The sequence below is a fragment of the Dermacentor variabilis genome, chromosome 4, assembly GCF_050947875.1.
Source record: "Dermacentor variabilis isolate Ectoservices chromosome 4, ASM5094787v1, whole genome shotgun sequence".
Taxonomy (NCBI): Eukaryota; Metazoa; Arthropoda; class Arachnida; order Ixodida; family Ixodidae; genus Dermacentor; species Dermacentor variabilis.
This window is the reverse complement of record NC_134571.1, coordinates 212,086,754-212,111,542: the sequence shown is the minus strand read 5'-3', so window position 1 is coordinate 212,111,542 and position 24,789 is coordinate 212,086,754. Positions and strand designations below refer to the sequence as shown.

At 49.4% G+C, this 24,789-nt stretch overlaps 1 protein-coding gene across 1 annotated transcript in view; it reads left to right on the top strand.

Annotated features, from left to right (window-relative positions):
• The window catches only part of LOC142578514 (uncharacterized), a 44,811-nt gene that overhangs the window by 5,102 nt on the left and 14,920 nt on the right, over window positions 1-24,789 (top strand). The window contains exon 2 of the mRNA XM_075687891.1: window positions 9,879-10,020. Coding sequence (XP_075544006.1) covers window positions 9,879-10,020 — 142 coding nt within the window. The remainder of the gene's footprint in view (window positions 1-9,878; window positions 10,021-24,789) is intronic.

Here is a 24,789-nt window from a genome sequence, read left to right as displayed (position 1 = left end):
ACGCCGAAGAGACTATCTTGACGACATAACAACGACGACACACCGCCGTCTCGACGAAGTCTGGCAGCAAAGAATACGCCGATGAAAAACGACCTGAAGACGTGACCTTCTAGCCACCTGTCAACGCGATGCAGCCGTTATACGACGCCAAGTCCCACCTGTAACGCAAAACAAAGAACCACCGACCTCGACGTTCTTCTTGACGACCAGGCCGTCACCACCTTGGTAGACACAGGAGCCGATTGCTCCGTCATGAGTGGACCCATCGCCACCCAGTTGAAGAAAGTTGACACTGCATGGGAAGGCTCTGAAATTCGGACAATTGGAGGGCACCTCATAACGCCGACTGGAATCTGCACAGCAAGAATTACCGTTCATGACTGTACTTACCCTGCCGCCTTCGTTATCCTCCAACAATGTTCACGAGACGTCAATCTCGGCATGGACTTCCTGAAGTAATACGCCGCAGTCATCAACCTGAAGTTGAAATCGATAACGCTGTCGGAAGATAAAGCGTTACCACCGGAGAGCACTCGTAGTCACCGCGCCTTCAGTGTGCTCGAAGATCAAGGTAGCATCCCACCGCGCTCCAGAATTATTTCCGCCGGCACCGAAACACCCCCTGACGTAGAAGGCGTCATCGAGGGCGACCAACGTCTACTACTCAACCGTGAAATTTGTGTCGCAAGAGGGATCGCTGGACAGCACGGAGGAAAAACGAAGGTGTTGCTGACAAACTTCAGCCAGGAGTTCAAGCACGTCAACAAATGCACAATCGCGTACATGTTGGAAATTGTGGAAACCAGCAATGCGTTTCTCCTCTCGGATTCTGCCGCATCTACCCTGACGACCATTGTTCCCGCACCAGACTTCGACATATATCCAAGTCTCCCCGTGAGGAAGCAGCTATAGCTCAGAAGTCTTCTCCGACAATACAAAGAGTGTTTTTCGGAGTCATTGAGGATTCGACAAACACCAGTCGCAAAGCATCGCGTAATAACTGAAGAATGCCCTCGACCACTCCGCCAGAGCGTTTATCGAGTTTCGACGCGAGAACGTGGCGCTATTAGGCAATAAGTCGACGAATTGCTGCGCGACGACATCGTCCAGCCGTCGAAAAGCCCGTGAGCATCACCTGTAGTCTTGGTAAAGAAAAGGGACGAGAGAGTTGGGGGGGGGGGGCGTTTCCAACGCTCGTTCCGCTAGGACGTTTTTTTTTTCCGTATCTCCGTATTTTCGCCCCGTTTCTGGTTTTTTCCCCATTACTGGAACTCTGTTGCTTATGGACCGCTTTGGCGGTTCATAATTACTACTGGCGCCTAATACAAGGTCCGTCGGCAACTACACTCTCCTGCGGCCTCGTCCAGCTCAAGTTCTTGCGCGGCTTCGCGACTGCGAGTGCCCCCGCAGCACTCGCCGCGTCGGCGCGGAGCATCCAAGCTGTTGTCCGCTGCGTCGAGGGAGCGGAACATTACCGATGCAAATGCCATCCACGTCAGGAGCGTCTCCTTCGTGGGGACAAGTGCAACGTGCGAAGGCGGTACCCTAAGGATGGATACCACCAACATGGAGCAGAAAAGCTCTGCTGTGATGGCGCGCACCTCGGTCAAGAGAACGAAGGAAGCTACTGGCCTTCCATCGGATGAAAATGTAGCTCCAGCAGCCCCGAAAAACCTCGCTCATCACAGCGCGTGCCTGCATGACTGACATGCACGTCTCCGGAGACGCTAACGACATCGTGGTACAAAGTGGTTATCAAGCCTCGTGCTAGATATGACATGTCCACTCTGCACAACAGTATCATTCAAGCGGCCCTGGACGCTTGAATGCAACAAATACAAGTCTCAGAAGAGTGTGTCTTTCCTGTCCAGGCGTACCTCGCCAGTGGTACCGATTTAAGACGCTACGTGGTTAATGGCCTTGACCTTGACGAAAAACCCGAGAGGCTCCTGCAGGAACTATCGTGTCCCACACACAAGGTCGTGGCTGCTCGCTACCTATGTAGCGGTCGTACGTGCCTAATCACGCTTCATGGTGCTAATTCCCCACCTGATCGTATCCTCTATTGCGGCTCCGTACTGTACCCGCGTCCGTTCAAGCCTTCCGTTGTGTACTGCTACTCTTGCTTTAGACAGGGACACATGAAATTATCCTGCCCCTACCCACCCAAGGACGACACCATGGAGCCTGAACCGTCAGCATCGTTTAGATGTGGCCGATGCCAAACAAACGATCACGACATCACTTCCACGACGTGTCCTACGACGTTGAAGGCCACTAAGAAGGCTCGACAACGCCATTCTCTACAGCCAGCAAGATCCCCTCGAGTACAATCAATGAAACAAGTTGCTGCGTGCAACCGTTACGCCGTTCTGGCCTCGCTGGGAAAGGACGCTAGCCAGGTGACAATAGCAAGCACTGCAACAAGTGATACTGCCATTCCTACATATAGCGCAGCTGTTAGGGCGTCCACTTCGCGACCACAACGGGCATCACAATCGATAGGAGACATGCCGTTTCCTCTGGCAAATGAAGAGTTCGAGATCGACGCTCGCCTGGCCACCCTTGAAAAGGAAATACAACGTCTCAAGGAACGCCGTACAGTGAACCGGCGTCGTGATGACTGAGCGCGGTCGTCGCATTCGTCGTCGACGTCTAGTCCTGCTCATATGGCTAACCCGGCATCTGTGTCGAAACCTTTTTCCCCCCAAGAACTCTTGCGCTTCGTTGCTCAACAGCTCCAGCATCTCACCTCGGTTCTACTGGCCAATCTTAACCTATGATGGGTGCTACGTCTTCAAGTGTGCCAGAAGGCATCTTACAGTGGATCTGTCGTGGCATCGCGGGGAACGTCGGAGAGCTGCGTCAGCGTCTCAGTTATGGGAAGCTGCGTGTTTGGGCTCTACTGCTTCAAGAATCCAATAGACTGCCACCCATTTGAAAATCTGTGGCATACTCATCGCCTTCAATGTTGGATCGTAGGAGTGCTACGCCCGATGTGCCTCCAGGAAAGGCGGCAGCTTACGTAATATGCACTCTTCATCAGACCCACGTTGATCTTTCACAGTAGTGTACTTCATGGCAGAAAGTCGTGGCCGTAATGGTTCGTCTCCAACCCATGGACGTTATCCTTGTTTCGTACTATGCCCGCCCCTACAGCGGTCGTGCGGCTCGGTTGTGTTTCGGCTGGTTGGCGCACCTAAGGCAGAAACATCCTGGTTGCCCCATTATGGTAGCAGAAGATTTTAACGCGCCCCACATCACATGGGGATACGCTATTTCCAGTGCGCGTGGTACGTGTGTGCTGGACACATTTATGGACGCCCAATTCACTCTGCTTAATAATGTGTCAGTGCCTACTCGTCGACGTGACCAACCTCGCGCGCCGCCACACTCACCGGACTTATCTTGGTGGCTAGGAAGGGCGACCGTCTCGAGGTCATGTTGACCCGACTGCTAGGGTAGCGGCCCATCCGATTCACCTTGGCTTATCTTCGGGTGGAACAGGCCGCCTCTGCCGACTATGTCGAGTGGTGGACTGGGATCGATACAGGGCGGTACCATAAAACACTGTATCCAACTCCATGCTGCACCTGTCCCATTGTCTTAAGGCGGCATTAGTTGAGGCAACACGTACGTCGTGGGTTGATAAATCGCGAACTCCTGCTCATTTGCACCTTCTGCGTCTCTGGGCGTCGCGCCGCCAAGCAGAACTTGCATCAGAACGTGACCCTGCATCAAATATCCTTCGGTTAGAGGCCCAACGCATAACTGCAGTAGCGCGGCGCCATAAACGCCGCTTAGAATGTGGCCGCTGGATGAACTGGTGCTCTTCTCTCGGACCTTCGTCGTCCGATGCGTCTATTTGGCGCATCTTCCGAGTAATGGAACGTGGTCGGCACCCTCCAGAACCCGCAGCCTGCGCTCTGTTAGCATCGGGCCAGGCACTAGCAGTATTCGCAGAAACTGTCGCCCACACCTTTTTCCGGCTTTGGACACAGCACCGCCTCCTTTGGTTGCTCAAAACTGCCTTCCCGCGGACGCAGGCACGCCGCCCACGCTCTCAGACATCGAGGGTATACAAGCTGTCTTCACTATGGCGGAATTTTCAGGGCAATAGACCTGTCGGAGCCATGCAAGGCACCAGGACCGGTTGGCATACCGTATGAACTTTATAAAAACACGGAAAGCATGGTTCTCGAACTGCTGTTGGGGGCCATAAACGAAGCTTGGGCTATAGGAGTCATCCCCGATTCTTGGCGGCATGCAGAAATGGTCCCTATTCCCAAAGCCGGAAAACCCCAAGATAATATTGCTCATGTGCGCTCAATAGCACTAACCTCAACGTTAGGCAAGTTGATGGAGCGTATGCTCACCACACGTATTACAAGGTGGCTCGAGCCGTACTCATTGTATCATCCTGGCCAAATCGGATTCCGTGCTCATCTAGGCGCAGAGGATGGCCTTGCGTACCTATCTTCTATGGTTCTCATTGGAGGCCGCTTCCGAAGAATTCGCACCATTCTGGCAATGGATATTCGTAGAGCGTACGACCATGTAAGTCACGAAGCAATTGTCGGAATTCTCCATTGGCTTCCGTTCCCTAGCCGGGTCTGCACATTCGTCGAAGCCTTCCTGAGCGCTCGCACCTTCTCCATTCGTTTGGATGGCCAAGCCGCAGGTCAGTTCGTCGCACATCGAGGTGTCCCACAAGGATCTGTGCTCGCACCAGTCCTTTTCAATATTGCTCTCTACAACTAGCTTGGAAGCTAGCGACGATACATAACGCACAGTGAATAAGGTACGCAGATGACAGCACTGTGTGGTCAGTTGATCCGGAAATCTGCCACCAAGAACAAGCGCACTAAGAGGCCCTAAACGTGACGCTCAACTGGTGTGCTCAGGTAGGCCTTGAAATTTCCAAGGACAAGACGACGTACATGTCAGTAGCGAACAAGTATGGGCGCCGTCTACTGGCACTCCGGCCTCTTCAGTTAACTATGGATCAGCAACCACTACACGAGGCTTCAACTCTCCCTGTACTCGGCCTTGAAATGGTTTCCTCCGGGTCTGGGGAAGCATGGTTCAAGAATGCAAAGAAACAGGCCGCAGAAACGCTACAGTTGATACGTCGGATTGCGAAGAAATCTGGCGGAGCGAGCACCAACATGGCTCGCCTTCTTGTCCGTTCTGTATTGCAACCAAGACTCGTCTACAGAGTCCAGTTTCGTCACCTCACAAAGGCACAATGAGCTCACCTTAAGGTCAATAATAACGAAGCCATGCGGGCCATAACGGGACTACCACGTCTCACTTCGCTGCCAACCCTACAGGCCGAGTCCCAACTCAACACTATCGACGAATTCGTACACCACCGTCGATGCGTGCGCGCGCTAAAGCCATCAAATTACTGCTCGGCTGCTTCACTGGCCTAGTACATGGGACACGAAATAGACAATGCAGCATCTATGAGACCCGATGTAGCTCCGTGGAAAACGGTACAATTAACTGACAATAAGCCTCTTGGTCGTCTGAGACCCGATGGAACCCGAGACCCTATGAAACCCGGTTCCTCGTCAGGCGAATGCCCAAGTTTCCCGCCTTCGCCGCGCCGATGATAATCAAGACGATGCGACTCTTGTAGCATACATTGATGTGTTAATGGCACCATGATTCATACTGCTCTCGTGGGTCCATTGATACCAGAGGCAGGCCAGATGTGCTCGTATGTTGCCGATCCTGCACCACTGGCCTACCTTGCCGAGCTTGCTGCCGTAAGAGACGGCTTGGCCGCGTTGCTACCTACTGCTCAAGATGCTCGATACTCTCAACTCATCATTCGCGCAGACTCTACTCAAGCCATCCATGACATACGTAGGGTATCTCGGTCCACTCTATTCTCAGATAGCATTCACCGTCTTGCTGTCACTAGGAATATCCTCATAGGCGTCCAGTGGGTGCCTCGAGCAGCCCTGCCGGGTCTCCTTGAAGCAGATATGGCAACCCACCCACAGATTATAACATACCGACTTCCACATTTTCCTGAAGACGCCTGTGGACGACTGATCTGGGAAAAGGAAAATCTCCGACGTACCACACGAGCTCTCATACCTCCGTGTGGGTCAGACCTCCCTGGTGGGGTGACCCGCCCAGAGGAGGTTACGTTAAGGAGGCTACGTGTCGGGGTCGCGCTCACCCCGTCTGTGACTGCTCTCTGGCCACAACAGTACCATGGTCCTTACGGCGCATCGTGCCCTATTTGTAACACAGAAATCCAAAATGTGACTGTGACACGCCTATTATAGGCGTGCCCAGGACTTCATCTATGCCGTCTCAACCACCTCCGGGCAACAGGCGTTCGGCCTGGCCGCCCACCCGACCTTAAACGTCGGATTCATGGACCACATCATCGTTCACTCCTAGATTTTTTGCACGAGTCGAATCTGTTTGTGCATTTTTAACATCATTTGTATTAGGCCTAAGGACATGCTTTCGAATTTAAAAAAAGGACGTAACCCTACGTTCCTGCTTCGAATATTGTCGACTTAACATGATTATGAAGAAGGGCGTATACCTCCTTCCACGGATAGACGACGCATTGGATCGGCTCGGCAACGCTGACTACTTCTCATCGATGGACCTCAAGTCTGGCTACTGGCAAATAGAAGTCGAAGAGAGAGATCGCGAAAAGACCGCCTTCGTCACACCAGACGGCCTCTACGAGTTCAAGGTCATTCCATTCGGACTGTGCTGGGTGCCTGCAACGTTTCAGCGCGTCATGGACACGGTGTTAGCAAGATTGAAGCGGCAGACGTGTCTTGCTTACTTGGATGACGTTATTGTCTTCGCCGGAAATTTGGACGATCAGCTTAGGCGGCTTGCGACAGTATTAGAGGCAATCAAGTCATCAGGGCTCACTTTGAAGCCGGAAATGTGCCGCTTCGCTTACTATGAGCTTGTTCCTAGGTCAGGTCATCAGCGAATCTGGAGTCTGCCCCGACGCGCAGAAGACAGCTGCCATCGCAAACTTCCCGCAGTCCATCGACAAGAAGGCATTGCGTAGATTCCTTGGCATGCGTGCCTACTACAGGCGCTTCGTCAAGGACTTTTCACGCATCGCGGTGCCACTAACACATCTAACTAAATGTGATGTCGAGTTCAAGTGGGAAACGCCGCAGGCGGACGCATTTCAAGAACTCAAACGACACATGCAGTCGCCGCCGGTACTTGTGCACTTCGACCAGGACGCCGATACCGAAATCCACACTGACGCCAGTAGCCTAGGCTTCCGTGCCATCCTGGTCCAGAGGAAAGACGGACTTGAATGGGTGATAGCTTACGCTAGCCGGTCTCTGTCAAAAGCGGAAGGCAGTTATTCTACGACTGAAAAGGAATGCCTCGCCATCATTTGGGTTACAGCAAAATTCCGTCCATACCTATATGGCAGGCCATCGAAAGTCGTCAGCGACCACCACGCGCTTTGTTCGCTAGCTAACTTCAAAGACTCTTCAGGACGGCTGGCGCTGTGGAGCCTTAGACTGCAAGAATATGATGTCACGGTAACCTATAAGACCGGATGAAAACACTCTGACGGCGACTGCCTATCTCGCGCCACCATCGATCTCCCGCCGGAAGACAACGACGACGCCTTTCTTGGAATAATAAGCGCTGAAGACTTCACTAAACAACAATGAGCAGACCTGGAGCTAAAAGGTCTCGTCGAGTATTTGGAAGTGAACGCCGACGTAGTTCCTAGGGCATTTAGGCGCGGATTGTATTCGTTCACGCTACTAAACAACCTGCTTGTAAAGGAGAACTTCTTACCAGTACACGCCGGCTACCTTCTTGTTGTTCCGTCAGCGCTGCGTCCAGAAGTACTCCATGCCCTACATGACGATCTAACCGCTGGGCACCTTGGATTCTCCCGAGCGCTGTCTTGCGGGTCACTCAATAAGATCACCCGCAAGGACGTTCATCCACTATACCGTATTGATAATAATAATAATAATAATTGGGGTTTTACGTGCCAAAACCACTTTCTGATTATGAGGCACGCCGTAGTGGAGGACTCCGGAAATTTTTGACCACCTGGGGTTCTTTAACGTGCGCCTAAATCTAAGCACACGGGTGTTTTCGCATTTCGCCCCCATCGAAATGCGGCCGCCGTGGCCGGGATTCGATCCCGCGACCTCGTGCTCAGCAGCCCAACACCATAGCCACTGAGCAACCACGGCGGGTTATACCGTATTGACGACGCGCTAGACTGCCTCCAAGGTGCCGAATTCTTCACACATTTAGACATAGTATCCGGGTACTGGCAGGTTCCAGTGGCTAAGTCAGACCGTCCAAAAACGGCCTTCACACCTGACGATTTATTTGAATTCACCGTGATGCCATTTGGCCTGTGTAACGCGCCTGTCATATTTGAAAGAATGATGGACAATATCTTGCGCGGCCTGAAATGGGAGATATGTCTGTATTATCTGGACGACATCGTTATCTTTTCACCGGACTTTCCTTCCCACTTACTTCGACTTGAACGCGTCCTCAAGTGCATCGCCGATGCTGTCCTCCTGCTTAACTTGAAGTGTCGCTTCGCTCGCTGTCCGGCAGCTGGTCATCCTCGGCCATGTCGTGTCGAAAGAAAGTGTACCCCCTGATCCGGCGAAACTACAAGCTGTTACCCAGTTTCCGCGACCATCGACCTAGAAAGAACTGCGCAGCTTCACTGGGTAAGCGTCATACTTCCGCCATTTCACCCGCAATTTCGCAACCATATTAGCACCTTTAACGCAGCTTCTTCGTGGTCGCCACAAACTTTCGACCTGGTCCCCGGAATGCGATGCCGCATTCACACAGCGGTGTCGTCTTTTCTCGTCACCACCAATCCTGCGCCATTTCGACCCAAGCGCTCCAACTGAAATACACATGGATGCCAATGGCGTCGGCCTTGGTGCCGTTCTCGCTTAGAGAAAGGCTCGCTTCGGTGAGTACGTCGTCGCCTTCACCCGTCGTGTACTCACTAAACCTGAATCGAACAATTCTGTAACAGAAAAAGAATAGAATATCTGGCGATAATTTGGGCCCATAACCTAATTCCGTCTGTATATCTATGGCGGCCCATTTGACGTGATAACTGATCATCATTCGCTTTGCTGGCTGCCGTCCTTAAAAGAACCATCCGGTCGTCTTGCTCGATGGGCCCTTCGACTGCAGGAGTACGACATTGGAGTGCTGTACCATTCTGGCCGAAAACACTCGGATGCGGATGCCTTGTCTCGTTCGTCACTAGCAGACGAGGTTAGCTCCCTGAAGGCCTCATTGTCCGAGTCTTCCCTTGCTGCCACGGAAATTCTTCTAGAGCAGAAGAAAGACCCATGGATTGTGTCCGTGCTGAGTTTCTTGTTCACCCCATCGACACACACTACCAATCGCGCATTACGTCACCAAGCACATCACTTCTCCATTCGCGACGGGCTCTTGTACCATCGTAACTACCTCCCGGACGGCCGCAAATGGTTGCATGCCATCCCTCGGTATCTGCGTTCGGATACTTGTGCGACGTTCCACGACGACCCCCAGTGCGCGCATGCAGGTGCACTGAAGACATACGCGCGCTTACGCCTTCGTTACTACTGGCGAGGGATGTATCGATTCATCCGTCGTTATGTCCGCTCCTGTCTCGTTTGCCAGCGCCGCAAAGATCCCCCTCGTCGTTCAACCGCCCCATTGCAGCATTTGCCTTGCCAAGCACGTGCTTTTGGTCGAGTAGGCATCGACATTTATGGACCTCTGCCAACCACATCAGACGGCAATCGCTGGGTAATCGTGGCCACCGACCCTCTTACGCAATATGCGGAAACTTCCCCTTCGTCCAGCGCTTCTGCACGTGACGTCACCTGGTTTCTCCTGCGCCACATCATCCTTCGCCATGTAGCCCCTCGGGAATTACTCAGTAACAGAGGCCACGTCTTCCTCTCCGAGGTACACAAAAACACATGCGGACACAGACACAAAAAGGTGGGCACAAGGTGACTTGTTTTGTCCATCTACGTTGTCTTTTATCCGAGTGCACGTCAGACTTTCTTCTAATAACGTGAAAGGATTCGTGCGTTTTGCATATACAGGGTGTCCCAGTTAACTCGGACCAAGATTTTTAAAGCACCCAAGCTCTCTAGTGAAATCGTACCGACTGCATCGTAGCGGCTTTCGTATGTACTTACAGCCAGTATTTTTTTCGTCACGAAGTATTAATTATTTATTTGCTTTTAATTAGTGAACTTCCCTAATTATTGCTTCAATCGCGAACATTAAGTAAAATGTAGTAGGGCACCTTAAGTACTCTCCGAATCAAGCATTTATTTTGTGCTGAAGTGGTCCTGGTTGTTTCTTCCAAGAAAAAACAAAAGCCCGCGAAATACGAAATAGATGCGCACTCGCACGCCGCTACTCAAGCGCCTACAAGCAACCATTGAAACATAAACGGCTGCATTCTCTTATCGCCGCATCGTACAAGGCTCCGAAACGCTTATCAATGCGTCAGCGGCATGTTCTCTTGATGCCGCGACCATCACATAGCGTGAAGCTCTTTATCGAGCTCCGCCGCTAGTCAGGCCGTGTATGCGTGGCTGTTCGCTTGGGAGCTCTTGAGTAGTGGCGCGCGAGAGCCTCTCTATTTCGTATTTTGGATGTTTCACGCGCTTTTGTTTTTCTCACCAACGAGGCAAAGCTGAGCACTAAATAAATGCTTGATTCGGAGGTTATTTCAGGTGCCCAACAACTTTATAACTGATATATATGCGATTCAATCAGTCATTAAAAAGTTCGCTAATTAAAAGCAATTAAGCATTACTTCGTGATGAAAAAGATACTTGCCGTAAGTACATAAGACTACGGCTACTATGCAGTCGGTACGATTTATCTAGCGCTCTTAGGTATCTTTAAAATCTTGGTCCAAGTTAGCTGGGACATCCTGCATATTGTATGCACAACTTTGACAGCACTGAACAGGACAACAAAATTGCTATGTAAACTGCCTTTTGCAAAAATTATCTATACATGCCCAAACCAACTAGCATCCTTGAAAATGCTGAAATTTTCGCAACTAGACAATCTTGGAAGTGTGAGAGTAGACCAAGTTATGCCACTGGAAGGAACTTGCAGGTGCATATGACCATGTTATTGGTTGGATTTATCAGTTGTTTTGGGTGGAATAATTCAAGCCTAGAAAAAATGAAGACCTTTGTTGGAAACAGAGTGAAGAATATTCGAGTTTAAGGTATCCTGAATGCGCAAAGCTGCAGCGGTGGCGTAGAGGTAGAGCATCCGCCTCGCATGCAAGAGGACCGTGGTTCGAATACCTGTGCCGCGCAATTTTCCATCGGATTAAAAAGAAATCGTGTTGATAAACGGGCCTGGAGTGCAGCCTGATCCCGGTCACTAGAACCGCTAGCGCATTCCCTCACCAGAGCCTGACTGACCACCCTGGTGCAGTACTTGGCCACAACCTCCTATATGAATACAGCAATCAAACTCCGGCCCTCTCAGTCCCCAGCAACTGCAAAGCAACTGACCACGGCGGCGGTCAGACCTGTGACGCATCAGAGGGTGCTAAGAATCTCTGGGTCCAGAAAGTCGCGGGAATCTGAACCTGGCAACGCTTAACGCTAGAACGCTATCTAGTGAGACGAGTCTCACACTCCTATTGGAGTAATGAGCGGGCAGTAAATGGGATATAATAGGGCTCAGTGAGGCTAGGTGGCCAAAAGAAGCATATACTGTGCTAAAAAGCGGGCACGTCCTGTGCTACTGGGGCGTAGAAGAGAGAGGAGAAGTAGGAGTTGGATTCCTGATTCATAAGGATATAGACGGTAATATACAGGTATACCATAGCCTTAACGAGAGGGTGGCAGGTGTTCTTGAGAAACTTAATAAGAGGCACAAATTGGAGGTCGTGCAGGTCAACGCCCCTACATCCAATCATGCGGACCAGGAAGTCGAAAGCTTCTATGAAGACGTGGAATCGGCGATGGGCAAAGTCAAAACAAAACACGCTATACTGATGCGCGACTTCAATGCCAGGGTAGGCAAGAAGCAGGCTGGAGACAAGTCAGTGAGGGAATATGGCATAGGTTATAGGAATAGCAGGGGAGAGTTATTAGTAAAGTTTCCAGAACGGAATAATTTGCCGATAATGAATGCCTTCATCCGCAAGCGGGATAACCGAAAGTGGACGTCGAGGAGCCTTAATGGCCAGACTAGAAATGAAATAGACATCATACTCTGCGCTGACTCTGGCATCATACAAGATGTGGACGTGCTCGGCAAGGTGCGCTGCAGTGACCATAGGATGGTAAGATCTCGAATTAGCCTAGACTTGAGGAGGGAACTGAAGAAACTCGTACATAAGCCGATCAATAAGTTAGTGGTAAGAGGTAAAATAGACGAATTCCGGAACAAGCTACAGAACAGAGGTTCGGCTTTAACTCAGAAAGAGGACCTTAGTGTTGCAGCAATGAACGACAATCATATGGGCATCATTCAGGAATCTGCAATAGAAGTCAGTGGTAACTTCGTTAGACAGGATACCGGTAAGCTATTGCAGGAGACGAAACATCTGATTAAGAAACGCCAATGTATGAAAGCCTCTAACCCTACAGCTAAAATAGAACTGGCAGAACTTTCGAAGTTAATCAACAAGCGTTAGGTGGCTGACATAAGGAAGCATAATATGGATAGAATTGAGCATGCTCTCAGGAATGGAGGAAGCCTAAAAGCAGTGAAGAAGAAATTAGGAATAGGCAACAATCAGATGCATGCGTTTTTTGAATTGAATATATCTTTATTTCCAACAGATTGGGGGAGACAGGGAAGAAAAGCTGCAAGTGCAGCTTGAAAAAACATCCTGCCCAGACAAAGCCGGCAAAGCCAGAAGCAAAGCCGGCAATATCATTACTAATATGGATAAGATACTTTAAGATGATCGGTCTATTTATAGACCGATCAATTTACTCTCTGTTGTCTACAAAGTATTTAATAAGGTGGTCGCAAATTGAATCAGGAACACCTTAGACTTCTGTCAACCATAGGACTAGGCAGGATTTCGTAAAGGCTACTCAACAAGAGATCATATTCACACTATCAATCAGGTGATAGAGAAATGTGCGGAATATAACCAACCCTTATATATAGCGTTCATTGATTACGAGAAAGCGTTCGATTCAGTTGAAACGTCAGCAGTCATCCAGGCATTAGGGAATCAGGGTGTAGACGAGCTGTATGTAAAGATACTGAAGGATATCTATAGCGGCTCCTCAGCCACCGTAGTCCTCCATAAAGAAAGCAAGAAACTCCCAATGAAGAAGGGCGTCAGACAGGGACATACGATATCTCCAATGCTTTTCACAGCGTGTTTACAGGATGTATTCAGAGACCTGGACAGGGAACAATTGGGGATAAGAGTTAACGGAGAATACCCTAATAACTTGCGATTCGCTAATGATATTGCCTTGCTTAGTAACTCAGGGGACCAATTGCAATGCGTGCTCACTGACTTGGACAGGCAAAGCAGAAGGGTGGGTCTAAAAATTAATCTGCAGAAAACTGAAGTAATGTTTAACAGTCTCGGAATTGGGCAGCAGTTTTCGATAAGTGGTCAGGCACTGGAAGTGGTAAGGGAATACATCTACTTAGGGCAGGTAGTCACCGCGGATCCGGATCTTGAGAATGAAATAATCCGAAGAATCAGAATGGGCTGGGGTGCGTTTGGTAGGCATTCTCAGATCATGAACAGCAGGTTGCCATTATCGCACAAGATAAAAGTGTATAACAGCTGTGTCTTACCAGTACGCACCTAAGGGGAAGAAACCTGGAGGCTTACGAAAAGGGTTCTACTTAAATTGAAGACAACGCAACGAGCTATGGAAAGAAGAATGATGGGTGTAACTTTAAGGGAAAAGAAGAGACCAGATTAGGTGAGGGAACAAACGTTAGGTAATGACATCTTAGTTGAAATCAAGAAAGAGAAATGGGGGGGGGGGGGCATGGGCAGGACATGTTACGAGGAGGGAAGATAACCGATGGTCATTAAGGGTTACGGACTGGATTTAAAGAGAATGGAAGCGTACAGGGAGCGGCAAGAAGTTAGGTGGACGGATGAGATTAAGAAATTTGCAGGGACAACATGGCCACAATTAGCACATGACCGGGTAGTTGGACAAGTCTGGGAGAGGCATTTGCCCTACAGTGGGCATATCCAGGCTAACGATGATGATGATAGCACAAGTTGCTCAAAAGAATCAAAGAAGGGCTTCTCCGTCGATAATGAGCTCATTGACTGCATTAAAATAAGGAATTCTGTCCTCGTCATTTGTACTACATACAAGCAGGAAGAATTTGAGAAAGTTACGGTGTTAACAAAATTCAGTGGGGACCACAACAACTTGTGAGTAGCAGAGAACGGATTCTGCCTGTGATGGATAAACGCCGTGACCTCTCTGTGTTCCCCTTGTGTAAGCAGTTTGTAAAAGAGCTTTCACATCGCTGCATTGGTCTTCCATTTTATCCACTACTAGATATTTGAGTTTCAGGACCCTTTTCTGCATATTACCTGAAAACAGCAAAACAGCTTTTGATTGTGACGGTGTAAGCATGAACAATTAAAAAATGTATACTGACTATGTTGTGATTTCAGTCAAAGAATTTTGCAAATGCCTCTCAAATTATGAAATCAAATGACGTTGTGATCAACCTCATGTGATCTTGCCCGTATAAGGGCAACATCTGTGTTACAGCTCAGTCAGGCACGTAGCCAGGCTTTTTCTTTAGGAGGGCTGAGTCTGCATTTCGGGTGGACGGCCCACTTCCATCATTCTCTCTCAAGTTTCCCATGCTTGGTGCATAAAATTTGGAGGACGCTTAAACTTCACCTTCAACAGTGGAACGAGATAGTATTCCAAGGTCCCTGACTGCTTTTAACGCTTCCCGGCAACTGCAACTCGAACTCGAACTCCTCGAAGGCGTTATTCCAAAGAAAATAAGCATGTTTTTTGCATTACCAGATATAAAAGCGACGCAGTTTTACTTGGAGACAACTCAATGATGCAACAGCTAAATTTAAGTTTGACAAGGCAATCAGCTCCAGTGAATACCCAAGGCTGTTTGATGCTTCCGTCACGTTAGTGTCATCAGCGAGTGCAACGGCAATCCTCATGCTGCATCTACCTTTATTGATGGAGAAGATTGTCGCCACCAATAACATGGGTTCAACATTTGGGTGCTACATCATAATGTGTAAAATTGCCCAGCTAGTAATATCGACAGTAGTGAGTGCTGCAGCAGTCGGTGAACTTGACTCAGAGGTTGTTAAACATCAGAAGCTGTACCGTGCCTGCTATGGTGATGTTGGTTTCACATCAAAGTTTCACATGCTGCTCCACTTAGCGAAACAGATAAGACAGCATGGTCCTGGTTACCATCACTTGACTATGAGGTTCGAAGGCAAAAATGCCCTGCCAAAATCATTCGAATCTTTAACTTCAAAATTCTCAGTGAGCTAGTTTCACCAACTCAACCTGTCGCATGTTATGTGGCATAGGAATGGTGAGGCAAGGAGTGGTTTCCTAAATCGAGATGGTGGAACCATTACTGATGAGCTGTTTTTGCTGACGCCCGCCTTTGTTCGAGTGGGCCTCCCGGCTTCTCTCGTTGGATCTGTGGGCAGCTCGTTGGAGTCTGTCATGTGCGAAAACGTTCAGGTGGCACTGCAAAGCGTGATGATGACTCGGACCTCTTCTGGGGCATTGGATTTCTTAAGATCATCACAATTATTCGTGTCTCAAGCCGAGATTTCTTTCTGTGCAACGTGCTAATGCTGCGGCAGTCTGATCCTGACATTAAGTATGATCTGTATGATCCTGCTTTGTTTTAAGGGAGACTGGGCATGAGACAGTTCTCACAAAGGAGAAATTTCTTCTCCCATGGCCGCTGTTTTTGTATACAGTTATCAATTCTCTCCGCTGTTTTTCTCGCTACTACACCCACCTGCCACATTGAGAAAGTTATATACAATGTAATCACTAGCAAACCTTCTCTGTCATTGTTTATTTTTTTTATTTTATTTAGGATACTCTCAATGCCTGATGGCGTTACAGAGAGATGTGGTGAATCATTATAAATAGTTGTAGTAATGTTAGTAAGTATGTTAGTAAGTAAATTAGTAATGTTAGATTGTTAGTAATGTGAACACCTAAATATTTATAGGAAGTGACAGAGGACAGAGTACAGTTGTTAATTTTGTATGAGGATGTAGAAACAAAACTATCGCGAGAAAATTTTACATGTGTTGACATTTAATTTCATTAACCATTGGTTACACCACGAAGAAATGCTGTTAAGATCAGATTGAAGTAAAAAGGAATCCTCTGGGTTAGTTATTTCACGATAAATAACACCGTCCATCAGCATAAAGACGGATGTTAGACGTCAATTTCTCCGGCAGATCGTTAATGGAAATAAGAAATAAGAGAGGCCCAAGGACGAGCCTTGTGGCACACCGGAAGTGACGAAACAGGCTGGTGAAACGGCATTGTGAGCGTATACGAACTGAGTTCGTTTGTCGAGAAAGCATTCAATCCACTTAAGTAAATAAGGGTCAATGTTCAGTCTGCTTAATTTCAGAAGGAGGAGACGGTGGCATACTCTGTCAAAAGCTTTCTCAAAGTCTAAAAAGATACAATCAATGGAAGAACCTCGGTCTAGAGATGAGAACAGGTCATTAGTAAACATGAATAGTTCTGTTTCACATGAAATTTTTTTTCGGAAACCACGCTGATATTTACTAAACAAGTTGTTAGCTTCAAGGAAAAGCACGCGATTAGAGAAAATGATGTGTTCCAGAAGTTTCCCGGGAATGCTGGTTAACGAGATGGGTGTGTAGTTGATAGCACATGAAGCGCTACCTTGTTTTGGAATAGGCACCACGTTCCCCGCCTTCCAGTCGTTTGGCAGCACACCGCATTCTAAAGACTGCCTGAAAGTTTAGATGAAATGATAGACGAGTGGGTTACAGCGCATTTCAAAAACTGAGCAGTTATTTCATCAGGGCCGGGTGCACATACCTTTAGATTTAGATGAGTATTGTTATTCCAACCCAGTCAATGATTATGGGATCCATCGTGGGAAACAAGGGGCTATTAAATACTGGTGATGAAAAAGACTGATCATCAGAAAACGAACATTTCAATACGTTATGCAGAGCAACATAGCACATATCAGATGGTATGACGTTCCCCGTTTCATCAGATAGTTGGATATCTTGTTTCGGTTTACCGCTAATCACTTCCAAAAATTTTATGCGGTTTATTTCCAAGTAGCGAAGGAAGAGTGCTTGAAAAGAAATGGCGCTTGGCCGCTTCGAGTTCACGCTTGTAATCAGAGATGCAATCTTGATAAGGTGCCCAGCACCCAGCCTTATCACTTGATACTGCTTTTCTGTATATATTTTTTTCTTGTTTCGTAGAAGGCTGAGCAGTGGAGTGAACCAAGGAGAGAGAAATTTGGAATGAATTTTACGCAAAGGCACATATTTCTCAATAAGGGAAAGCATTCCTGTTTATATTGCTACGGAACAGTATTTGCGATCACGAAGGGGCGAGCAGTGTGAAGACGACGACGACGATTAGAGGCTAGCGCGGGCTGTTGCCTCTTGGACAAGTGCGGCGTATCTCCCTATAGATATACTTGTACATAGCTTTTCTTCTGCGTCTTCCTACGTAACATATCTGGCGGAGGTGGACGTTCCCTGTACCTTGTCACGGAGCTTCACAGCGGACGGTACATCGAGCCTTCCTTCATGGCTCCCGGCGACGACAACTCGACTCCGCCGGCTCCGACACCTGCTGCCACTTCGACGACCTACATCACTCTTCCCGCTCCCCGTGATCCTGGCGCATTCTCGGGCAAAGATGGGGAACACGTCGAGGACTGGATCAGCCTGTACGAACACGTTAGCCACAATAACCGGTGGGACCCTACTATCATGCTCGCCAACGTAGTCTGTTACCTCATGCTCGCCAACGTAGTCTGTTACCTCGGTGGCACACCTCGAGTTTGGTTTCCGACGCACGAAGATGAGCTCACCTGTTGGGATTCGCTTAAGCAAAAGCTCCGAGACTTGTTCGGCAACCCCTACGGTCACCAACTTGCCGCGCAGAAGGCGTTATCCGGCCGCGTGCCGGCGTCAACGGAGCCCTACGTCACGTACATTCAGGACGTCTTGGCTCTGTGCAGAGTAGTTGACGCACACGTGACTGAGTCAGACAAGGTTTCCCACATCCTCAAAGGCATTGCCGATGACGCCTTCAACTTGCTCGTTTTCAACAACGTGGCGACGTTGGATGCAGTTCTAAAGGAGTGCCGCCGCCTGGAACTCGCTAAAAGCCGAAATATTGACAAGCAGTTTGCCGTCTGCCCAACACTCCAGCGACCTCTTCCTGTGCCGACGCTCCTCGTCCCAACACCACTGGCGATGTTACAAGGATTGTCTGGCGTGAGATCGAGGCCGCCTATCCGGCTGCCTTCGACTCCAGCCCCACCAACGCACCTGCAGTCACGGTTTCCCTGATCCAGGCAGTTGTCCGCCAGGAGTTCGAGAACATGGGTCTTCACACCATCTGCTCGGCCCATCGCCCTGATACCCACCAGGCTTCTTCGATTCCGCCCCGTCCCACATCTTCTTACCCACCACGTTACCGCAAAACATCTGAATGGCGCAGTGCTGAAGACAAGCCCATTTGTTTTCAGTGCCATCGAATCGGGCACATTTCTCGGCACTGTCGCAGTCGCTGGAGTTCCCCGACCCGGTGTACTTACACTGCCTACCCTCGCCCCCCAGGTGGCCCTTCTCGTCCCTATGCCGCACGCTCCGATAATGCCGCCACGGATTCTCCTGCGCCGAACCGCCCCTATTTTCGTTCGCCTTCGCCCCAACGACGACAATCTTGCTCCCCCCAGCCCCGTAACTCCTATTCGCCGACTCCTTTCGGACGCCACTCCCAGCCGAAAAACTAGACGATGCAGCGCCTCGAGGTGACGCTGCATTGCTCCCTACGCCGCCAAATCCTCTACTGACGTTGCCCACTCATCTGAACCTTCTTGACGTGCGAGTCGACGGTGTTGTTGTGTCTGCTCTTATCGACACTGGGGCGCATTTGTCGGTGATGAGTGTTGACCTTCGTAACCGGCTGAAGAAAATAACCACAACGCCTGTTGTCCGTGTCGCCGATGGCGAAACAGCCCTCGTAATTGGTATTTGCGCCGCCCGCGTCTCCTTCGCCGATCGCTCCACTATCGTGCTATTCACAGTCATCGCCCAGTGTCCCCACGACATCATCCTCGGCTTAAACTTCCTCTCCGCACATTCTGCTCCCATCGATTGTTCCGCCAGTACTCTCCGCCTTGACCTGCCTGTTCTGGATCCTGCTGAACCACACCCCAGTCGCCTCAGTTCCGTCGACTTCGTTCGCTTGCCACCTTCGGCACTGACTTACGTTGACTTAGTGTCATCCCCACCCGTCCCCGACGGCCACTACATGGCGGCTCCTATACAAGACGTCCTCCTTACACACGGGATCACAGTACCTAATACAGTTTTATCTATTACGGCGAATTGCGTCTGCCTGCCAGTAGTCAATTTTGGCTTGACGACACAAGTACTGCCACGCGGGATGTCTCTGGCCCAGCTTTGCTCATTCGAGGATCACTCAATAGCATCTATTGCAGTAGACGACAATTCAGCCGGTCCTCCTCTACTATCGCAATCGGCAACTTGTACCATCGCCGACTTACAGAAAATGATTGCGCCCGACATACCGTCCGAGCATGATCGTGAGCTCTACCGCGTTCTGTTTTCCAACCACGATATTTTTTACTTTAACGATCGTCCTTTGGCCCAAACTACAGCTGTTAAACATCGTATTAATACCGGCGCTGCCCCTCCTATTCATCGCCGCCCGTATCGAGTGTCACCGGCTGAGCGTCAAGTTATTCACGCCGAAGTTCGCAGAATGCTTGCCAAGAACATTATTGAACCGTCATGTAGTCCATGGGCGCCACCTTTTGTACTGGTAAAAAAAGAAGGATGGCTCATGGCGCTTTTGCGTGGATTATCGGCCCCTTAACAGGGTAACCAAAAAGGACGTGTATCCCCTACCTCGGATTGATGGCGCCCTTGACTGCCTCCACGGTGCACGCTATTTCTCCTCTATTGACCTTCGCTCCGACTACTGGCAGATTGCCGTGGGCGATCTCGACAATGAGAAGACTGCTTTTGTAACACCCGAGGGTCTTTATCAATTCAAAGTGATGTCGTTCGGTCTATGTAACTCTCCTGCCACTTTTGAACGCATGATGAACTCCCTTCTTCACGGTTTCAAATGGTCCACATGCCTGTGCTACTTGGACGAGGTTATAGTATTCTCCCCAACGTTCGCTACCCACCTCGAGCGCCCCTCAGCAGTACAGGACGTTTTTCGTCGAGCCGGTCTGCAACTCAACGCATGAAAGGACCAATTCGGCCGTCGCCAGATTACCGTCCTTGGACATCTCGTTGACGCGAATAGAGTGCAGCCGGACGCAGGCAAGATCCATGCTGTTATGCACTTCCCTGTTCCGTAGTGTGGCAAGGATGTGCGCAGCTTCATCGGCATTTGTTCGTACTTCCGCCGTTTCGTGAAAAATTTCGCCGCCATAGCACGACCACTAACCGAGCTTTTAAAAAAAGACGCCCCTTTCCAGTGGGGCGATAACGAGGCCTCTGCATTCTCGCATCTAATCGATCTTCTCACAACGCTTCCCGTTCTGGCCCATTTCGATCCTTCTGCGCCTACCGAAGTCCGTACTGATGCCAGCGGTCACGGAATTGGCGCAGTACTGGCACAACGCCAGCGCGGCCACGACCGTGTTATCGCTCACGCCAGCAGGCACCTCTCACCCGCGGAGCGCAACTATTCCATCACTGAGCGTGATTGTGTGGCCCTAGTTTGGCGGTTGCGAAATTCCGCTCATACTTATATGGCAGACCCTTTTCCGTTGTCACAGACCATCACGCCCTTTGCCGGTTATGCTCACTGAAAGATCCTACAAGAAGACTTGGTCGCTGGGCCTCACGCCTCCAAAAATATTCGTATTTTGTCATCTACAAATCTGGCCGACTACACAAGGACGCCGACTGCCTGTCTCGCTACCCGGTCGACGAGCCTGACGACGCCGAGAGTATTACCGCCAACGGCATTTTCTCTGTGTCTGCCTAACATCGCCGATGAGCAGTACCGAGACCTCTTGCTGCGAGCACTCATCGAGCGTCTGCGCTCTACAGCTACCGACGCATCCGTACGCCGATATGTCCTCCAGGGCGGCATTCTGTACCGAACGACCTTCCTCCCTGACGGCTCTGATCTTCTTCTTGTCATGCCAAAACATCTACGACAGACTGTGCTCTTTGAGATGCATAACGCACCCACTACTGGACATCTTGGGGTAACCCGCATGTACGACCGCGTCCGCCGCCGCTTCGATCGGCCTGGTATCGCTTGCTCCGTCCGACACTATGTTGCTGCCTGTGATTCCTGCCAGCGTCGAAAAACACGTCAGGTGCTACCTGCCGGTCATCTCCAGCCGATCACCGTCCCTGTGGAACCGTTCTTTCGTGTTGGATTACACCTCCTCGGTCCCTTTCCCACGTCATCCTCCGGGAACAAATTGGTAGCCGTCGCAATTGATTACGCCACCCGATACGCTATCACGCGGGCTCTCCCTACCAGTTGCGCCACTGACGTTGCGGACTTCCTATTGCGTGACATTATCTTGCTTCATGGCGTGGTCGTAACTTCCTCTCGAAAGTTATCGCCGACATTGTGCGTTCCTGTACAATTCAACACCAGCTGACTACCTCATACCATCCTCAAACCAATGGCCTGACAGAGTGGTTAAACCGTACTCTTACCGATGTGCTGTCCAAGTACGTTTCCAAGGACCACCACGACAGGGACATTGCCCTTCCTTACGTCACATTTGCGTACAATTCTTCCCGGCACGACACCGCCGGATTTTCTCCATTTTGTCTACTTTACGGTCGCGAACCGACCTTGCCCCTAGACACGGCACTTCCTCCTGCTGCGATCTACACAAGCGAGTATGCGCGCGACGCCATCGCCCTCGCCGACCATGCATGCCAGCTTGCCCGTACTCGACTGACGGCCTCGCAAACCACTCAGCAGTGTCAGTACAACGCCCGCCACCGTGACGTACAGTTTTCGCCTGGTGCGCTCGTGCTCCTGTGGTCGCCCTCTCGTCAGGTCGGACTTTCAGAGAAGCTCCTTTCGCGATACACAGGGCCCTACCACGTGTTGCGCCAGGTGACGCCTGTGACGTACGAAATTGCTCCTGTACGTTCAACCTCGTCCTCTACTCTGGCATCTAGTGATGTCGTGCACGTCAGTAGGCTCAAGGACTACTACACTGCTTCCGAGTCCTGCCTTTAGTGGCTCCGGGACGACGCTTTTGCCGCCGGGGTAGTGCTACGAAACAGTATTTGCGATCACGGAGAGGCCAGCAGTGTGAAGACGACGACGACGATTAGAGGCTAGCGCAGGCTGTTGCCTCTCGGCCAAGTGCGGCATATTTCCCTGTAAATATTCTTGTATATAGCTTTTCGTCTGCATCTTCCTACGTAACAATATATTGCCCAGTTCTCTTCTACAGTATTATACGTGTAGAATTAAGCGCAGGAACAACTCGCAAAAAGATTACATTTCGACGTCAATAGCAGCGTTATTCGCTCTAGCATAATCAATTGTGATTTTGCTGTGCTGTGGCGCTCGCTCGAAAGGAAAGTTGCAAAGAAAGTGAAGGATACAATGGTCGCTTAGCCCAGGCAAATATGTCAATGCTGAAATCACATCTGGGATTGAAGTAAGGACTAAATCTAGCACGTTTGATGAGTTAGTAGTAACTCGCCTGTGTTTTTTTACTAATTGGGTAAATTGAAATCATGACAGATTAACAAAATCAGAGCTTTCATTAGTATACGTACAAATAAAGTCATGGCTGCAATACCACAAAATAACTGGGTAATTAGAATCACCTAAAATTAGAAGGGGAGAATTTGGGTATCGTACAAGAATGTTATTCAAAGCGTCATATAAAGAATCACAGAACGTGAAACAAGATTGAGGCGCATGGTAACAGGCACAAATAATTACTTCGTGACGTCTGAAACGAACGCATGTGCACACAATTTCTAGTGGAGATATGGCTGGAATATCTTGACAGAAATGACGCGTTGATACTGCAGTAAGCACACCACCGCGTTTTCCGCTTCGATCAGATCTAAAGAATTTATAATCATTGTGACAGCGTAAAATTTCATTGTCAGCAATTTTACTTGAAAGCCAAGTTTCTGCCAGTACAACCACATCTGCAGCACAATCATCACTGATAGAAGACAAATCATCTCGTTTGTGAATGACACTTCTAATGTTAGTAAAGACAAAAGATATGTTGCCCACGGTAGGCACGCCCCTCTTAAAAGACTTGTGCTATCTCTTTGGCGGGTTATCCTGCCATGACGTAGAAGCGATTGAGGAAAGCGCAGAACGATCTGCAATCTGGGGAATTTCGTACACTATTGGTTTGCGAGGAGTACATGAAGCATTTTTTGTTGATGAACATCCTATTGTGTCGCAAGGAAATGGGCTGTCCGCTTGCCTTGCCATACTCGGTAAGTTTCTTTCGGCAATTATGGGTTGCCTTGCAGAAGTCTGCAAATATGCTTACACCTGATCCTTTAAGTTTGCCCTGATAAGAAATTATAGCATCTTTTGTTTTGAAGCCTGTAAATTTTACAATTATTGGTCGACATTTAGCAGCTACATATGCTCCTAATCTATGGGCTCGAGATATACTGTCAGATGATAACTGCATACCTAAGTTACTGAATACAAGAGCTTTAACTTTTTCTTCCGATTGAGCCCAGTATTGACTTGACGAGTCAGCAAGACCGTAAAAAATTAGGTTCTTCCTATGTGCGCGGTCTTCAAAATCATCTAGCCTGCTCCGAAGTTCGGCACCTTCTTCGCGTACTGTGTCCACAACTACTTGTTGCAGGCCATTAGTTTGGCACTCATCTAAATTATTTACGCGGTCCTCTACGATGGCAAGTCTAGCGTTAATGCCACACACAGTTTGTTCCAGGGCGATTTGACTTTTTTTGACGTCGTCAATCATTACCCTTAGTTCATGACGCGAGTCAACATGTACAGCAATAGTTTTAACAACAACGCCGAACTCCGGTGGTAAATTCAGGTCATCAGGTCCAGGGTTTTCTTCTGTGTTCCCACACAATATTAGCAGCTTGATAACATTGAAACAATAAGAAGTAATGGTGTAAAAAACACTGGGGCATGGTAGGAGCACCAGAAACCCATTGTTCAATTATTTACAATAACAAGAAGGAGCTTCACCAATCTGTACCAAAAATAGGAACGGGTTTATGGCCGGCTGCATCCCTGCTGCTCGAACATGCCCCCTGGAAGGTTCAGCTAGCAGCTGACGTTTTAAATAGTCGCGTAGGTCTGATGGCACTGACGATAGTGAAGCATCAATATGAAGAAGCAGAACTCATGCGTAGATGAACATCTCCGGTATTGCGCATCGAGCCTTAGACGCCGAAGCAGGGCATTGGGTGTCTGACAATGCATCAGATATGGATGACGTCATTCCGGTTCCGTGAAG